We start from the raw sequence: 19,402 nt of genomic DNA, 5'->3' as shown, positions 1-19,402 counted from the left end.
TTTCAAGTTCACTATCCATGACTACTCAGGGTTTTCAGCATTTTTCTCTTCTGTGCTTGACCCAAAGGAGAAAGTACTCAGCTTATATTTCGCAGTCGGTTGGGGTTTGCACCTCGTGCCATTCTTGCTGCTTCAATTCCTCTTGCCATCCACCCTCTTCCTCGCCCGGTCCTCCAACATGATGACTTCCATCTCTGTGTGAGACTTCAGGAACGTCTACAGGTTGCGTGCACACATACCATTTGAGATGCAAAAATACCATCGGAGACGCAAATGCATGTGCTTTGAGGTTCGCAGACCTTGTGGCATCAGTGTGCATAATCTGCAGCATTAGTGGGTACTTAGTGGAACCACACTGCTTTCAGGGCAGGTCTACCGGTGACTAAGTGACTAAGTTCATTTTCATAGCAGGTTAGGAGAATTTACGCAGCAGTTTATGAGAGTTATGTTAAGGTTAAAACCTCTTAAGGATCCAACTTTTTTTTTCCAATTTTCTTCTAAAATGACATCCAAATCTAACTGCCCGTAGCTCAGGACCTGAAGCAAGGATATGCATATTCTTGATACCATTTGAAAGGAAAAACTTGTATCAAGATTGCCCTAATAGCTACTGTAAATTGGACATTCCAGTTAGATTAACACGAATTTAAGCTTTCTGCCCATATCAGATGTCTATGTCCTGGGAATTTTTTTGTTACTTACAACCTCATGCTAATCACATTAGCCTACGTTAGCTCAACTGTCCCGTTGCGGTGGACACTGGTCGCACAGTTAAACCCTGAGAACAGTCTTGTTTTCCACTAATACAATTATGCACTGAATGTTTCTCTTTTCTTGTGACCAATGTGCAGTCCGCACTCCGACCTGCAAAGGGCAGCAATACGCAACACAGCGTTAAGTCTGACGGAAAACCACACGAAGAAGAAGTAAACTGAAGTGAACAGTGACTGAACCATTTCCACGTTGGCGTTTTTATTGTTATTTAGACGTTTATTAACACCCTGGAACTCAACATATTACTAATTTAACTGCACAGCATCACATACTTACAAGGTAGTGTTTAATTCGAGTTGGAGACCGGACTTGGTTGATAAATGTTATATAGGTGACGCTAGCTAGCTGCTAACAATGGCTAACTGTATGGTTTTTCACACTCAAATAGCCTCCATCATGGAGGTACTAGCAAATGCAGCCGTGGCAGACATCTGTAAACTCGTAGACGACGACTATGCAGTGTTTCGATTGGAAATAACTCAAAGCCAGAAAGAAAACGGGGCATTGCGGAGGAAACTACAGCTACTGGAACTGAAGGTGGCACGGGAGTGCGCAGAAGGGACCAATAGTGTCAAGATCCTCGACCGATACAGAGGAATGCCAAGAGGTACAATTTGCAAAAGGCGGGGGCTGTCTCCCTGTTACCTAGAATTAGGCTCAGGGATAGATTTAGAATATATATTTTTTATATTGTTATAGACACCACCCCCTTCGGCACACCATATTTTTTTTGTAAACAAATCCGTGCACCAAGATGCAATTCGACACGTGTTAAGTTATGTGGAAGTCAAAGCCCCATTATAATAAAGCCATAATAACATTTGTGATGTGGCATAGGCTACAGTTTTCAGGATTTCCACACATTTGTAAGCAGGGTCCTTTTAAAAGAAAGCCTTTTTAAATACAAATTTCACGCAATTCTACTTCATTTACATGACAAAATACATGAGCTAAATCGTTTTTAATATCACATAAATGAGTGGCTACACTGACAAACACAGATAAATCTGGTCCTGAATTCGAACCCAAAAATTGCCCTGGCTCACCTAATGATGAAGATGAAGACATAGGCTACTACTCCCAGTGATGGCCGATGTGCTCCTCTTGGCAATAGCCTATCTCAAGATGAGCTACTTAGAAAAACAGTGCTACTGTTAGCAAGAAATTGGGAGCCACAGCCAACCATAGAAATATAATCACAGATGGCAGTTCCCATTCAAGTCATGAGTGGTTTAAATCCACTTGTTGAATCTATGCCAAGGTCCATTGAAGCCGTTCTGGCAGCTCTTGATGGCCCACACCCTTTTTAAGACACCTTATGCTGGTGTTTCCTTTGTTTTGGCAGTTTACCTGTATGTGCTTGTGATCAAGGATAAAAAAGTAAATCTATTTGCCTCTTGGGCCCAGTCCCCGACTCACACAATTGACCAGTCACATTTCTTTATTATGCAGTTTATTTTATTAATCAGTTACCCAATCAAGGTGCCCCCCTCCCCCCATCTGATGATTAGCAGAGTGGCAGCAGCAGGCTGTCTACACTCATTGAGAGCGGGCCCCTGAATCCTCCTGTAGTTGACAGTTGCAGTAAAAAAAAACATTTTTGCTGGTCCGCTACGGGTCTGAGCCTAGGTGCTTCATCCTCAGTAAGCCCCTGCATTAATCTATCCCTGACTGGGGTTGGTCAGTTTTTGGATCGTATGCAATAATGCCCCTGATTACTTAGCTAGCTATCTTGCACAAAGACTTTATCATATTCTAATTAGATTCCTGATTTACTGAATTACCTATTATTTACTATGGAAAGAATAATGCAAGGAACATAATCAATCAATCAATCTATAAATCGGATATCAAGAAGTTATGTAAAGTCATCCTGACCAATTCTAGACAGTGTTAGACACCTCTTTTTCCCCAATCACTCTCTTAGGTGAAGGACATCTCACTGGAGGTCACAGGAGCTTTGTGAAGCCAACAGGACACAATACATGGAGAGATGACCAACCAATCACTGTTGATGAGGGGAGTGGAACCTCAACCCATCGTGTTACCATGATAGAGGTTAGTGTAATAGTATTACATCAACATTACAGTACATCAAATGTGTTTAGTTTATTTCAGAAAGACTCCCCTCAGCTATTCATATGATTACATGGACATCCTTATTTATCTGCCATAGGAGAGTTTCAGACTTCACTATGACATTGTTATCCAATTTCAGTCATGTATCGGTAATAACCTCCGCTCTTCATGTGTCAGTCTGCAGATGCAGAGGCTGCAGGTCCTGGAGTCAAGCAGGATAGCCCTGAAGTAGAGGACCCACAACACAGTAGAGACATCCAGACTGGAGCACCCCCTGTAGCCACGGAGGTCCCCACCGCCGTCGCCCAACGCAGCATCACGGAGGTCAGTGGAACGCCGAACGCCATCCTCAAGTCAGAGACAGACACAGAGACTTTAACTGTAACACACAGGCTCTTACACACAGCAACTGACCACAGATCAGACCCAGACAGACTGGGGCTTGGGACACTGGGCTGTCCTGCTCCAGACTCAGAGTACTTACCGGTATTTCACCAGAGCCAGAGGATGGTTCATTCCCATGGGGATGCGGATGGTGACACATTAGACACGGGTGTTGATGATCTGTCTTGTTCTTACACTTCAGAGATGGACCCAGGCAACATATCCTTGGGTTTAGAGAGACAGACTGATCTGTCTAGAGGGGACATGAACCGGTACAGTAGTAGTGTATACTCTGAAGGGTACCTAGATGAGAAAGGGGAGGTTATAGTCGTAGATGAGGTGACTGTGAAAGTGGAGGGCGACGCTCCTCCTACATGGAATGCAGATAGTCACCAAGGAGACAGACACTCACAGGGCAGAGATTTCTTACATTACAGAGAAAGCTTAGAGACAAATACAAATATTGTCACCCACTCCCCTTTACACGAGTTCAAGGATCGCGACCCAGTATCCACGATGATGGCGCCTTCCGATTCACTCGACCGTGTCCTTTTCGATCAGGTATTGAACTCAAACGACCAAAGAGCCAACGCTCGGGGAGGGGGAACAAGCAATAGTAAAGAGAAACGGTTCCTCTGCATGTTCTGTAACAAAGGCTTCAGCAGCCCCCAGAAGGTGAAGATCCACCAGAGGGTCCACACAGGGGAGAAACCCTTCAGCTGTACCCAGTGTCACATGCGCTTTGCCCAGGCTGGTCACCTGAAGAGGCACCAGATGGTCCATACAGGGGAGAAACCCTACAGCTGCCCCCAGTGTGAGAAGAGATTCTCCCGCCAGGAACAGCTGAAGATGCACCTGAAGGTCCACATGGGATAGAGGCTGTTTGCCTGTACTCAATGATGGAAGGGATTCTCAGAGCGAAGCTACCTCAGGATACACCAGCAGAAAAACCATTCTACTCTTTAACATGGAAAGTAACCATTCCACTCAATAGCTTCTGATGTTTAGATCAATCCCTGCATTAAAGACAAAGATGCAATTTCATTGTTTTCATCAGAAAACATCCACATATACATTTGGAATAATGAGATTTAGACTAACAGTGTTGAGTATTCCTGGGTAGAATATTTTATCCAGACATTGTGTGATATATATAAGCCTAAAAAAGTCTGTTACATATTGTGTTTGTACTGTGTAGGCTATATGATGTTCACAAATGCCTGTTTCATTACTTATGTTCAAGTACTCTATTTTTTTCCCAACATAGTTTTAGTGAGAAATGTAATGAGAAATGTATGCAGTTTATCAAGTTCATGCAGATTTTTAGTTGAGACTAGTGACGGGTGCATTTTCATGTTTCAGCATGACAATGCCCCTGTGCATAAAGCGAGGGTCATACAGAAATGGCTTGTCAAGATCAGTGTGGAAGAATTTGACTGGCCTGCACAGAGCCCTGACCTCAACCCCATTGAACACCTTTGGGATGAATTGAAATGCCGGCTGCGAGCCAGGCCTAATCGCCCAACATCAGTGCCCGACCTCACTAATGCTCTTGTGGCTGAATGGAAGCAAGTCCCTTCAGAAATGTTCCATCATCTAGTGGAAAGCCTTCCCAGAAGACTGGAGGCTGTTATAGCAGGAAAGGGGGACCATATTAATGGCCATGATTTTGGAACGAGATGTTTGACGAACAGGTGCCACATATTTTTGGTCATGTAGTGTATTTAAGTAGAGCAAATTGATATATATAATCCCGAAATCAGCTAACTGTCAACAGTAGAACAAAGCTTAAAATGATTGAGTGAAAATGAATGGTGAATTTGCTTCAGGACCACCAGTTGATTAACAGATGTAGGCCTACTGTAGAATGATAAACTTTCCTCCAGTGTGGATGCTGACCCACGTTTTACAGTTGGGCTATTGTCAAATGAGTTATGGTCTTTGGTGTGGATATTATTTTGTAAATCTGTCGAGATGCTTATGCATTTCAACGTACCCAAAGACGATTTAGTTGAGCCGAGACACTTTTCTCTGATGTGTAAATGATCAGACTATTCGTTTTACTTCTTGAAAACATTGAAATAAATGCAACTCGTGAGGCTTGGAGCGGGAGTGCTCTGTTTTAGACCACTGCTCTACGGCAGGTCACAATGCTCTTGTAAACACTAAGAATGTTATGGATACTCACTCCCCAGTAGGAGCAGTCCTCCATAGGATTGAATGGAATTCTACTGTATTTCAATAAAGGACAAAATTACATGTATTTAATTTTTTGTTGTTGTTGTAGTGGGGACAGTAACATAAGTGATCTCAAAGTATACTTTAAGGAAAATGTCTTTACATATTCCTTTTTTTGTTTTTGTTTATTGCACATAATATAATAACACATTTCGCATTAATGTGTCTGTAATTAAATACATGTGGAAAAAATGAATGTGGACATTAATAAATGCATTTATATAGCTTCCCCCCAAAAAATCTTTACAATGGTGGGGGAGTTCCAAGATGGAGGCACAGTAGCTTCAACACAGTGCCCCCAAACAGTCGTCTAGTGTACAGTGGGGAGAACAAGTATTTTATACACTGCCAATTTTGCAGGTTTTCCTACTTACAAAGCATGTAGAGGTCTGTAATTTTTATCATAGGTACACTTCAACTGTGAGAAAATCCAGAAAATCACATTGTATGATTTTTAAGTAATTAATTTGCATTCTATTGCATGACATAAGTATTTGATACATCAGAAAAGCAGAACTTAATATCTGGTACAGAAACCTTTGTTTGCAATTACAGAGATGTACGACATGCGTTTCCTGTAGTTCTTGACCAGGTTTGCTCACACTGCAGTAGGGATTTTGGCCCACTCCTCCATACAGACCTTCTCTAGATCAGGTTTTGGGGCTGTCGCTGGCAATACGGACGTTCAGCTCCCTCCAAAGATGTTCTATTGGGTTCAGGTCTGGAGACTGGCTAGGCCACTCCAGGACCATGAGATGCTTCTTACGGAGCCACTCCTTAGTTGCCCTGGCTGTATGTTTCGGGTAGTTGTCATGCTGGAAGACCGAGCCACGACCCATCTTCAATGCTCTTACTGAGGGAAGGAGGTTGTTGGCCAAGATCTCGCGATACATGGCCCCATCCATCCTCCCCTCAATACGGTGCAGTCATCCTGTCCCCTTTGCAGAAAAGCATCCCCAAAGAATGATGTTTCCACCTCCATGCTTCACGGTTGGGATGGTGTTCTTGGGGTTGTACTCATCCTTGTTCTTCCTCCAAACACGGCGAGTCGAGTTTAGAACAAAAAGCTATTTTTGTCTCATCAGACCACATAACTTTCTCCCATTCCTCCTCTGGATCATCCAGATGGTCATTGGCAAACTTCAGACGGGCTTGGACATGCGCTGGCTTGAACAGGGGGACCTTGCGTGCGCTGCAGGATTTTAATCCATGACGGCGTAGTGTGTTACTAATGGTTTTCTTTGAGAATATGGTCCCAGCTCTCTTCAGGTCATTGACCAGGTCCTGCCGTGTAGTTCTGGGCTGATCCCTCACCTTCCTCATGATCATTGATGCCCCATGAGGTGAGATCTTGCATGGAGCCCCAGACCAAGGGTGATTGACCGTCATCTTGAACTTCTTCCATTTTCCAATAATTGCGCCAACAGTTGTTACCTTCTCACCAAGCTGCTTGCCTATTGTCCTGTAGCCCATCCCAGCCTTGTGCAGGTCTACAATTTTATCCCTGATGTCCTTACACAGCTCTCTGGTCTTGGCCATTGTGGAGAGGTTGGAGTCTGTTTGATTGAGTGTGTGGACAGGTGTCTTTTATACAGGTAACGAGTTCAAACAGGTGCAGTTAATACAGGTAATGAGTGGAGAACAGGAGGGCTTCTTAAAGAAAAACTAACAGGTCTGTGAGAGCCAGAATTCTTACTAGAGAGTTGCTAGTGCGCGATGGGACAAGGACATCCCAGCCAAACCCTCCACTAACCCGGACAATGCTGGGCCAATTGTGCGTCCCCTCATGGGCCTCCCGGTCGTGGCCGGCTGCAACACAGACCGGGATCGAACCGGATCTGTAGTGAACTCTCAAGCTCTCAGTACCTTAGACCGCTGCGCCACTCGGGTGGCCCCAAGATTCAACAACTGTAGTGTCAGTCAGTGTCAACGAAGTGCAATTGGTGCTCCCAGTTCAGGAGACCATCATGTTCAACAGCTAAAATTGTATTGGAGCTGTCCATGGCAGGTTGTTTATTTTATTTTATTATTTTACCTTTATTTAGGCAAGTCAGTTAAGAACAAATTCTTATTTTCAATGACGGCCTAGGAACAGTGGGTTAACTGCCTGTTCAGGGGCAGAACAACAGATTTGTACCTTGTCAGCTCGGGGGTTTGAACTTGCAACCTTCCGGTTACTAGTCCAACGCTCTAACAACTAGGCTACCCTGCCGCCCCTAGGTTGGGGAGAAATATTTTTTTTAAATAAAGGGGTGGGGAAAAAAGGCCAAATTAATTAAAGGAATCGATCAGTGGTCTACAGCCGGAGCACTTTACTTAGACCGCTGTGCTACAGCAGGTCATGATGCTCTAACAAGAACTAAGAATTCTATGAATACTGATGAGACACAGGCATTTGTTTTAAACCTTCCCTAAACCACCATAAAATTGTGTTTGAGCTGTCCATGGTGGTTTGGGAAGAATTATACAGTACCGGTCAAAAGTTTTAGACACACCTACACATTCAAGGGTTTTTCTTTTATTTTTAACTATTTTCTACATTGTAGAATAATAGTGAAGAGATCACAACTCTGAAATAACATCTGGAATCATGTTGTAACCAAAAGAGAGTTAAACAATTCTTCAAAGTAGCCACCCTTGGTCTTGATGACAGCTTTGCAAACTCTTGGCATTCTCTCAGTGGGCTTCAGTCGCTTGCAGTAGGCCTACTAGGGCGGAGGGGGTGAAAGACCAGCTGGTCGTACTTCAGGTATGCAATGTTGCCTCTCTTGTGCTGTTCAATGAGTCGTGGCAGCGGATCCTTTCTTTTAAGGCGTACCTTTTTGGAGAAGTCTTCATTGATGAAGAACAGATAAGAACTGAGCTCTTTGGCCATGCACACCAGTGGTGAGTTTGGCGTTAAATTGAAAAAATGCATAAGCAGATGAGAACCCCATGCCCACTGTAATATATGGTGGTAGATATTTGATGTTATGGGGTAGTTTTGCTTCCACTCGTCCTGTGGCCCTTGTTCAATGGCATCATGAACTTTACTCAGAATCAGGACATTTTAGCCAATAACCTGGTTGCCTTTGCCAGAAAGCTGATAGTTCAAATGGATCTTCCAGAAAGACAATAACCCAAAGCACACATCAACATCCACAAAGATTGACCACAGAATCTGTCTCCAAACTCAAATCCCATCGAATACCTGTGGTTTGAATTGAAGAGGGCAATCTTTAAGCACAGAAGGAGGATGTCAAGGATCTGGAAAGATCCTGTACTGAGGAATGGTCTAAGATCGTTCCCAATGTGTTCTCCAATCTCATAAAACGTTTTAGAAAAAGTCTCAGTACCGTTATCCTCGCAATGTGAGGTATTGAAGACAGGGATGCCAATCATTTTGACCCCTATATTTTTGAGAAAGAAAAATATGACTTGTTAAAGAACATCTCTTTCTCTGAGCAATTGTATTAGTATAAAATAACATACACTTCCTATTTTTTGCATACAATATAGCTCAGTAAATGAATTATGTACTGTATTTTATAGTCATTTTTGCTCATTTTTATCAAGGGTGTCAATAATTTCGTACACCACTGTGTCTTCCCTCAGATGCATTATGATGCAACAAGCGCAAAACATTTGAACAGAAATGACAATTATGACAATAACTGTTTCCATTTGTGTGACAAATAATCGTTACCCCAAATTCCATAATAGTCAGCCCTGCATGCAACCATTGGTCGATGCTTGCAACGTCTGAGCAGGGGAGCTCGACCATGATGTGGTTAGCTGATACGTCAAATGCATATCCAGGTGTTGTAAGGTGTCAGCAACCTATGAGCAGAGAAACGCACCCATTGAGATACATCGATTTCCGTCATACCTTGTCCAGAGACTGGTTTCCTTGCCCTTTAAGCAATGTTTAATTGTGTAATTTGGGTGAACTATCCCTTTAAACCTAACCTATGACCTGACCCATCACTTGATGTATGTATTACTGCCCCATAGTGGCAAGAAGTGGCATAAAAAAATAACTATAAAACTTCAACTAAATAAAAACGAGTAAATCAGATCTGAAAAACAATTTCAAATAAAAATCTTAAAATTAATAGAAATAAAAAGTTATATAAAACCCACAAACTATAACATTGGTAGGAAGACAAATACATTTATTTATTTAAGATGCTCTTTCAAGTGGTAGAGTTTCAGACGTTTTTGGAAGATGAGCATGGACTGGTACCACCATTGGGGTGTCAGGACAGAGAAGAGCTTTGACTGGGCTGAGCGGGATCTGATCCCCCATAGTGGTGGGATGGCCAAGAGACCAGTGGCAGAACGGAGTCCTCAGGTGGGGTGTAGGGTTTGAGCACAGCCTGAAGGTAGGGAGGGGCACTTCCCCTTGCTGCTATGTAGGCAATCACCATGGTCATGTCGTGGATGGGAGCTTCGACTGGAAGCCAGTGGATTGTGCGGAGGAGCGGGGCAACATGGGGGTCATTCCACCTCAAAAAGCACAAGATAGAGGATTTCGACACCCACCATCCCAGATTGTTCTGAAAGCGTTTCTGTTGGATACAGATAATATTAGCTTTCCTGCAACATTATTTTGTTGAAATACAATTAGATCTCTGAGAAATTCAACTAATTGATTGCACCCTAACAATGAGTATATAGTATCAGTTCTCTGTCTGACAAGTAGCATGTGTCATGACTGTCCTGCTCGGCTCAGGTTACCAATGACCACAATCCTGCAGAGAGATTTCATCCCCAGCAGAGGAGAAGGGATCTCAAGGGATAGGAGGATGTGGGGGTTTTATGACCCCTCACGCCCATGGTAAATCTTAGGCCACAGACAAATTCCTTTTGTCCTGTCACTATGGAGAACCAGCCTCAGAACATTAAACATTAAATAAACGAGCTTTGGAACAATGGATTCCGTCAGCCACAATGGTGGTCATGACGATAGACGGAATATGAAAATGTATGTCATTTTTGTTTTGTTATTAAAGGTTCATAGATGACGTTATAAGAAAACATTGTAACGTTAAGACTTTTCCTAGTATATGTTTGATGTTTATACATTGTACGTTGTATGGAAAATGTCCAAATCAAAGAGAATGTTTTGGTAAAGATGAAATGTGAAATCAGTTGTCTAAAATTGGATTTGAGTAAAATCTAGACCTCTTAACTTGGTACGCCAAGAGAATTGCCCTAAAGGCTGTTTACGCCCACTTCTGACCCGAGGGTATAAAACCTGTGAGTGAAGAATTAACAGATTAACAGACTAAGTGACCCAAGCTGTAGCCGAGGCCTAAAAAAGTCAACGAACCCAAAACTCAACCCAAGGTTGAAGACAAAGAAATATTTTTCTACCCAAGCTACGGATGAGTAGCTGTGTCTAAGCGGGTGAATTCAAGCCAGACCACCTAGCCTCCACTCTCCATTGAATCGGGGTATCTACACTGTTTCATTCCTATGCTGTGAGCTCTGAGCTACAGAGCTGTATGTCCTCAGAAGACCCCTTCCAGAGCAAGGGCTAGGAAACAGACCACTAAGCCAAAAGGACACTGACATCGTGAGGACAACCAGAGAATTGCGCCGGAGAAGTGCGTCATTGACCAGCCTAAACGGTCCAAGCGGACCTTCCCATCTGAGACCTCCCACACGTAATTACATCATTATATTTTGACCCATAAGAGCGGCAGTTTGGGGCAGGAGTTAAAATAAGCATAGCTGACAAATTCACCCAAATATATGTCTCTCGTGTACTTTCTCTTTTTCTCTCTCTTTTAAATCCCCATTTTGGGTAACACGCGCCACAGTGTTTTGGCCCGTTATACTAAGTTCTAATCAATAGCCTAGAATGTGTTTTTGTGTATGTGTATCTTTTATCATAATTTTAGCTTTTTAGTAAATAAATACTCAACTAAGATTAGTGTGGTACGAACTCATTGGTGAGACCCGGGTCTGTGCAGATTCCCGGATTATGCGGCGTTCAGAATGAGACTGTAGAGGAAACTGATTCATTAGCGACTGTTGTAAAATCGATATTCTGATATTCTTTGAGTTAATTTGGGAAATAGAAACTCAATGAAACTAATTTTCCCATGGTGCCCCAGGTTAATAATTGCTTGATTCAGTTAATCACGCAATTAGAAACCTTTAATAATTTGTTGCTCAACAGTCGTCACATTAACTAATACAATGTCACGACACATGGTTGGAGCTGCGGCTTGGAGTATTGTTTCATTGTCCTATGTAATCTCAGTGAATTTTTTGTTTGTTGGGGGGGGTCTTTTTTTATCATCTAATAGCAGGAACAGCACAATCTAGTGGTCAGAACCTAGTAATATCAGGATGTAGAATGGGACATAAACAACTAAAATTACTAATTTCCCTGAACAGGGAAAAAAAACATACATTTCAACAATAATACATTACATAGGATGAAGAAACCATACTCTAAGCCGCAGCTCCATACTACATGTCAGATAGAGAACTGATACTATATACTCATTGTTGGGGTGGGATTGGTGTGGAGTATGGGTGGCTTTTAACCAGTACATTTCTTCATGTCTTACTCAATGTTAGAAAAAAGTTTGTCCCAAGTCAAATGATAGGTACTGTATTTATTGAATTTTATATGAATCCTATAAATTAAAATGTCCAATTTGGGTGCAATCAATTAGCTTAATTTCTCGGGATTCAATTATATTTCAACAAAATAATGTTGCAGGAATGCTAATCTTGTTTCTAACTACAGAAATGATGGTGGGTGTCATGGCTTGCAGAAATGACATAGAACAACCCATGGGAGAACTTGGGAAGGTTGAACACCTGGCGGGCTGCGGCATTCTGGATAAATTGCAGGGATTTGATGGCACAAACAGGGAGCCCAGCCAACAGAGTTGCAGTAGTCTAGATGGGAGATGACAAGAGCCTGGATTAGGAACTTCACTGCTTCCTGTGTGAGGAAGGGTCGTACTCTACTGATGTTGTAAAGCATGAACCTGCAGGAGAGAGTCACTGATTTGATGTTTGCAGAGAATGACCGGGTGTTGTCCAGGGTCACGCCAAGGTTCTTTGCACTGTGGAGTTGTCAACCATGATGGAGAGGTCTTGGAGTGGGCAGGCCTTCCCCGAGAGGAAGAGCAGCTTCGTCTTGTTGAGCTTCAGGTGGTGGACCGACATCCCAACAGAGATGTCTGCAAGGCACACAGAGATACACGTGTATGTGTGGTTTTCATATGGTGTATTACACACACAAACAAACACCTAATGTTCACGTCAAAATAGTTTAGTCGGGTTTGTCTGATGATGACTTTTGACTTATCATATCTGACTCCTGTTTACCAACATCATATTTATGTCCACCATGATGGGTTTCACAACAATGAAGTCATTCTGTAGGACTCAAACGTAGTGGGGATGGGTAAACACTCCATGTTGAAAGTGTGTGTGTGTGTGTGTGGTGTGTGTGTGTGTGTGTGTGTGTGTGTGTACCTGAGGGAGTGTATGTCTGTGTAATCTGTATCACCTCTCACTTCCAGGAGGAGGAGGGTCCAGAGGTGCTGCTGGTGAAGGAGGAGAGGTGTGAGGAGGGTCTGGAGAACGCTGAGCGGCCCATGGACATGGAGGACAACCAGACTACAACTCCTCCTGAACCCACAGAGGAACCAGCTGAGCAGCACAGGACCACATACAGTCTCACTGAGGTGAGCCCACTGTAAACTACTGGCTGAATGGTATTAGGTCGGGGCGTATTCCAATAAGCCTCTTAGAGTAGAAAATCAGTTGTAAGTGCTGAGAATAGAGAGATTTCACTCCAACTCTAATGGGTCAAAATATAAGCTATGCATGAAGCCTCTTTAGTCGTAAGAGTCACACCTGGTTGACAGATATTTAGGAGACCTCTTGAGCTGTCCTAACCAGTTAAGAGTTACCAGCAGGTGTATTGATAATAGTAAAATTCAGTGAGTCAGTGGTTCCTGAGCCACACGCAATTGCTTTGGAGTTGTTCATTCTTAAAAGTCTAAGCTGTTGGGGGAGGGGGGTCTCCTAAATATTCTTTACTACTATAGCCCATAGAAATTGATTGACACATTCCTGAATGGCAAAACATTTAATCACAAGGAATAAGGTTTTGAAGTGTCTGTCCTATATCTAGGAGATATAAGAAAGCTCAGGAAATATATATATGTTTTTGACAAATATTTAACCCCTTATTTTTGTTGCCACAAAACTACCTCCGTATTTCCGTTCATTTATATGGATTACCTTTAGAACAGTCCTGCGATGGATTGAGCCGCTGATATCTCTGGCTTAAATTGACGGATGTTACTTAGGTTGACGCATTGGTGCTCCAATACTCTCTAGGGCAGGAATGGGCGACTTTAATGGGGGTGAACTCATCATGAGGGGCTGCTGTGGCTCGTGGGTCCCACATAACCTCCCCCACCACCCCCTTCGAGCAAAACATTTTAAAATGTTGTTGTTTTAAAGCAAGTTTCCTGCAATTCTACACATTTTGCCATAGGGTGGTGGCAAATGTTTGCAGTTTTTAAATATGATAACTGATGATCAATGGGCCCCACCCGGTCGGTAATTCGACCTTGCTTACTACAAGTTTAGATAGTTGGCCTCTAGACTAATTTATCAATCTAAAAATGTTTAGCTGACATGGGTCAATTGAGTGACATGAGGCACAACTACATTTTGAAATTGCTCCTTGTGGATTCTATTATTCTAACTCTCAACAGTATGTTGAGACCCCGACTCAGTCCCTTCATTGCAGATAGATTGTGGGTTCTATCAATGTAATTGTCTGTATCATTTCCAATCCCCCATATATTTATGTTTAATCTTTAAAAAAAATATATATATATATATATATTTGACCCTAATCCTACCACCCCTCCCCTAATTTGAGTAAACTAATGGACAAGAACACTTAGGCCCAATATGTTTGCATGTGTAACAGTATAACTTTAGACCGTCCCCTCGTCCATACCCGGGCGCGAACCAGGGACCCTCTGCGCACATCAACAACAGTCACCCTCGAAGCAGTCACCCTCACCCTTTTTTTAACAACATTTTGCACTCCAAAGGAATTACTTGAAATAACATGTATAGTAGGTAATTAAATAATCCAAAGAAAAACGTGTTTATTTATCAGGGTTTGGATCAATTCCAGTCCTCTTCAATGCTTTTCAATGAGAAAAATGTGGAATTGGAATTTGGTTTACTTTCTGAATTGACTGAAATTGAATTGACCCCAACCCTGTTATTCATTAGCCTTGTGGTTATTAGTATTTGGGCATTTCATGTGAAATAGGGCTGACAAAGGGAAGGGGCCCTTCACAGAAACATACTATAGTCCTTCTCTAGGTTAAGATGATATAGCAATATCAACACATTCTTCTACCAACTCGAAAGTAATTGCATGTGGCACAGGAACCACTGACTCGCTGCGTTGTCCTATTATCAAGACAGCTGCTGGTAACTCTTAACTGGCTAGGACAGCTCATGATGTCTCTTAAATATTTGTCGACTAGGTGGGACTCTTATGACTATAGAGGCTTAATGCATAGCTTCTATTTTGACCCATGAGTGTATGAGTAAAATGTATATATTCTCAGCACGTCAAGTAATCAAATCAACTTTGCATGGTATAAAGTTAACTAACATGTTTGCGTAGTACTCATAGCAATCCCTCATTGCCCAATCAGGAGATGCTCATATCAGATTTCTTGATCCAACATCCTCTCACTCTGTATCTCTTACAGTCAGTAGACATGGAGGATGGGAAGCCTGACCTGCTGCTGGTCAAAGAAGAGACAATAGAAGATGAACCAGAGAGCATTGACCTGCTGAGTGGACTAAAGATGGGGGAGCAAGGTAAGGGAGAAATACATATAGCCACCATACAGTAATAGATCTTCAATGGGAATAGTGATGCATCTGGCTATCAACACAACGTATGTTTACATACAAAAACTACACATTGTAACGTATGAACTTGACCAGGTAATTGACCCCCAAAAATATTTTTTTAAGTCTATTTTGTAACCTCTTCCTATAGGTGGTTGGCAGGAGGCTAACAGAGGAGACTGGGTGGCCATCTTGGATTCCCAGACCCAGACGGGTGCAGCCAAGGGCTCACGGGACAACATCACGGAGCAGGCCAGGACCAGACACGACATAGTGGAGGTCAGTGGATGGGACAGCGACCTCAACTCTGGGCTGGGGAACAACACTGTTAACCACAAACAGACAGTGGAACACAAAACAACATCTGAACTTAGTCTCCATGACAACAGAATGGCTGAGACCAGGGTGAGGCGTAGATTTGGTCTGCAGGGGCGAGGAGTTGTCTTTATGGGAACAGTCACAGACTCTGCTAGCAATGCTCCATCCTGCTCCTATAGTTGTGATTCAGACAGACTGGTGGGGCCTCAGGTTAACCCCCTAACAGATGCTGCCTTCAGCCTGCCTTCTATAGGATCTATCAACTGGAACATGGTCCCTGCGACAGCACAGACACGCCCAGGCCTTTGTCCTCCTCACACTCTCCTAATGTCAAACCAAACCTCAGACAATGCCAGTGCCTCAACACTAAATAGCTACACAAGCCCATTGACAAATGACAGTAGTAGTGACGCTATCAGTAGATCTGGTGGCAAAGAGAAGCGCTTCCCGTGTTCATTCTGTGGGAAAGCTTTCAGTTTCCGCAAACAGGTGGAGATCCACAAGAGGATGCACACAGGGGAGAAACCGTTCGGCTGCCAACTGTGCCGGGCCAGTTTTTCACAATCATCCAGCCTGAAGAGGCACCAGAGAGTCCACACAGGGGAGAAACCCTTCAGCTGTACCCAGTGTGAGAAGAGGTTCTCCCACCAGCACCATCTGAAGGTGCACCTGAAGATCCACACGGAGGAGAGGCCATTTGCCTGTACGCACTGCGGGAAGAGGTTCTCAGAGAGGAGATACCTCAGGATACACCAGCAGCAAATGCACACAGCCCATGTATAGAGTATAGTGACATGTGATGTAGTACTAGTTTGTTTGTAGTTAATTCTGTTGGTTTTGGATGTAGTAGGGAGCTGGATGAGGTGAACTGAGGAAAGAATGAGTATGATGAGACAGAGTAGATATGCTGGTGGTTGGTGTGATGGTGTCTGTAAAAATGTTTCACTGATTAAGACTACCAACTTTTGTCCAGTTGTTTGATGATAATGTTTTATAATGAGAAAATGATTGGGTCTTAAGTTTACTTGACATGAAGCTGTGTGTAATGTTGAACCTTTTCCAAAGTATTCTAAAATTAATTTTAACAAAACAAGGGTACCAGATTTACAGAAAAGGTTGTGTTACCATAGTGAGAAAAGTTATTGTACATGCCACGTATCGTTTTGTACAATAAAAGTACTGTACTTCACGTTATGAGTGTTTGACCATTTGACTGTGTGCTGACTGACTCTGTATTTTTTTTTGTCATTGCAGGGACTGAGTTTTCCTTATCTCAGTCATACCAAAACATTATACTTAATTCTTAAATTGACACTTTTGTATATTTTTTATAATAAACTCCAATAGCTTCATATTGTTAGGTTCTTGAATCACAGTGTTAGAGATGGGCTTGACTATGGTTTTAAAATATCATGTTTGTGTGTACAGCAAAGATTTTCTTATATAAAGCTTTATACTTTTCTGTACAATATGTGTTTACGGTCTGCAGTCCACGAGGACCTGCTGATATCTGGTGTTGCTTGCGGGAGAGACTGAGCCTCTGAAGTGGCTGGTCAAAATCCCTGGCCCTTGATCAGAAGCCTTCGCTTTTCCTTCCCGAGTCAGAACAAGGACCCAACCACGATTGACAGAGACTCCACCACCACACGGAACACAACCAGTGGACTGGTGGTCATCAGAGAGACAGAAGCTCCAGTCAGGGATCCAGTCTGCAGCCCAGAACATTCTCTTCACAGTCTCAGTGCATGGTTACCCCACAAATACAGACAGGGTCAGGTTGAGCGTTCACCATGAGAGGTACCTAGCCTATAACACGGCACACAATCCCAACAACACCCAAACAATGGCTAGAGGTCAAGGAGGGAGGTCAAATACTAACCACCTGAGGGTGGTGGCTGCTGCTACCTCTGGTGTCATTGGGTCATAACGTGGGAGGCCGAGCATTTGGACAGATACTGTCAACCTGTACGCCTGCCCTAAGTGTGGGAAGCGCTTTGCTGAGGCAAACTATGTGAAGAGGCACCAGACCGTTCACACCAACGAGAAGCCCTTCAAGTGCAAACAATGTTACAAGAGCTTCTCCTTCCTGACTAACCTTACCAGACACAGGAGTGTCCACAACGGGCAGAAATTGTGGCAGTGTGGCTTGAGATGTGCACAGTGGATATCTGGGAACTATTCTTTAGCGCTGACATATTATAGTTATCATGTGAAGTGTCTTAGGGTAAGGGGGGTAATTAACCACATACCCCTCATTAACCCTTTGTTAACTTATCATTTGAAACAGTCTTGTGGAAATACATGTTTGAGACAGTGAACCTAAGCTAGAACAAGTATAGTTGAATATTTACTTTACTGAGGTGATGTAAATGGAATAGTAATTTGATTATTTTCTACTATATTCTTGCTAACACACTGTTCTTTCTAAACAAGCCTGCTCTGAGCTTGAAATATACTGATGAATTTATTTGATGTGTAATGTAATAAGCGGCACCTTATTTCAAAGAACAGCGCGCAGACCTTTTTATTTAACCACACCCTTTGCGCTGCTATGAGGTAAACCAACAAGATCACTGAAGAAAGCCGTTGGTGAGACGCTGGAGAGCGAGCGCAAGTGCTATTTAAAGCTGAAAGTGCGTCGAGTACAGTACAGTACTGAGAAGGATGAATGGACAACAGTGAAGTCTTAAGAATGGAACGAAAAGAGCTCAAATTGTTGTGGAAAGTGAGTCTGATGAATCGTTTATTTTTGGATCAAGTTTTTGGGATGAGGATGTTCACTTTGGAAACCATTTTGGAGTCAGGATGGTGAAGAAGTGGATGCAGTCAGTAACCAGGAGTGGTATATCTAAAGGACAAAAGGAGCGTGCATTGTGGCTCGCGAAATCATCTACCCATGAAGTGGACAGCTTTGATTTTTCAGAACAGGGCAACGGTAAAAGTATCATCTCTGGCATCGCGACATTAGTATCTCAGGCTGAAAAGTCCAGGGGTAGTTCATGTTCGTCTCTTGACCCGTATGGTGGATGGGGAAAACCGAGCAAATTTGATCTGTATTACTGTTGTTTATTAAGAGTATCTCCCGACCATGTAAAGCTGGGATATATTAGCGGACTTAACTCCACGGTGAAGGAAGTTTTCTGATGAACTTCACCACTAGTTGCCATCTTAGAGCAACAGCAATAAGCAAACAGTCAGTGGGTGTATTTGATTAGCATTTACTGAAAAAGTAAGGATTTCAGCAAACAAATAAAAGTCAGAACTACCGTGGACTCGTACAATGTGGGCGTTTTAATATATGTTGTTTTTGTTGAAAGTATTGACCTTGGGCGAATCGATGTAGTCGGAGCTAGATTCCACAAAGCCTGGTCTCGGCTCCACGCCTTAAGTTCATCAACACTGGTGGAAAATATATGCAATTGTCATATTTCAGTAAAAGTAAAGATAACTTGATAGAAAATTACTCAAGTAAAAGTCACCCAGTAAAATCCAAAGAAATTGGTTTTTAAATATACTTAAGTATCAAAAGTAAATGTAATGGCTAACATATACATAAGTATTGAAAGTGAACGTATAAATAATTTAAAATTCCATTTATTAAACAAACCAGATGGCACCATTTTTGTGTTTTTTAAAATGTATTTACGGATAACCAGGGGCACTCCAACATTAATTTACAAACTAAACATGCGTT

At 42.6% G+C, this 19,402-nt stretch overlaps 1 protein-coding gene across 4 annotated transcripts; it reads left to right on the top strand.

The window, feature by feature from the left end:
- The first annotated feature begins 873 nt into the window (after positions 1-873).
- LOC115145635 (zinc finger protein 713-like) lies at positions 874-16,897 on the top strand. 4 transcript variants are annotated; one of them, XM_065003944.1, is made up of 8 exons: positions 874-1,053; positions 1,163-1,381; positions 2,702-2,832; positions 3,031-3,177; positions 12,505-12,690; positions 13,011-13,175; positions 15,246-15,357; positions 15,542-16,897. In XM_065003944.1, the coding sequence occupies exons 2-8, from the start codon at positions 1,171-1,173 to the stop codon at positions 16,489-16,491; spliced, it is 1,902 nt and encodes a 633-aa protein (XP_064860016.1). In that variant the 5' UTR covers positions 874-1,053; positions 1,163-1,170; the 3' UTR covers positions 16,492-16,897. The 4 variants fall into 4 exon arrangements, with proteins under 4 accessions (XP_064860016.1, XP_064860015.1, XP_029543009.2 ...); XM_065003943.1 differs by having other exon boundaries at positions 874-1,381; XM_029687149.2 differs by lacking the exon at positions 12,505-12,690 and having other exon boundaries at positions 875-1,381.
- Positions 16,898-19,402: the final 2,505 nt, after the last annotated feature.

Source organism: Oncorhynchus nerka, linkage group LG18, assembly GCF_034236695.1.
Source record: "Oncorhynchus nerka isolate Pitt River linkage group LG18, Oner_Uvic_2.0, whole genome shotgun sequence".
Lineage (NCBI taxonomy): Eukaryota > Metazoa > Chordata > Actinopteri > Salmoniformes > Salmonidae > Oncorhynchus > Oncorhynchus nerka.
Note: the sequence above shows the minus strand (reverse complement) of the source record. Positions and strands in the feature narration are given on the sequence as shown.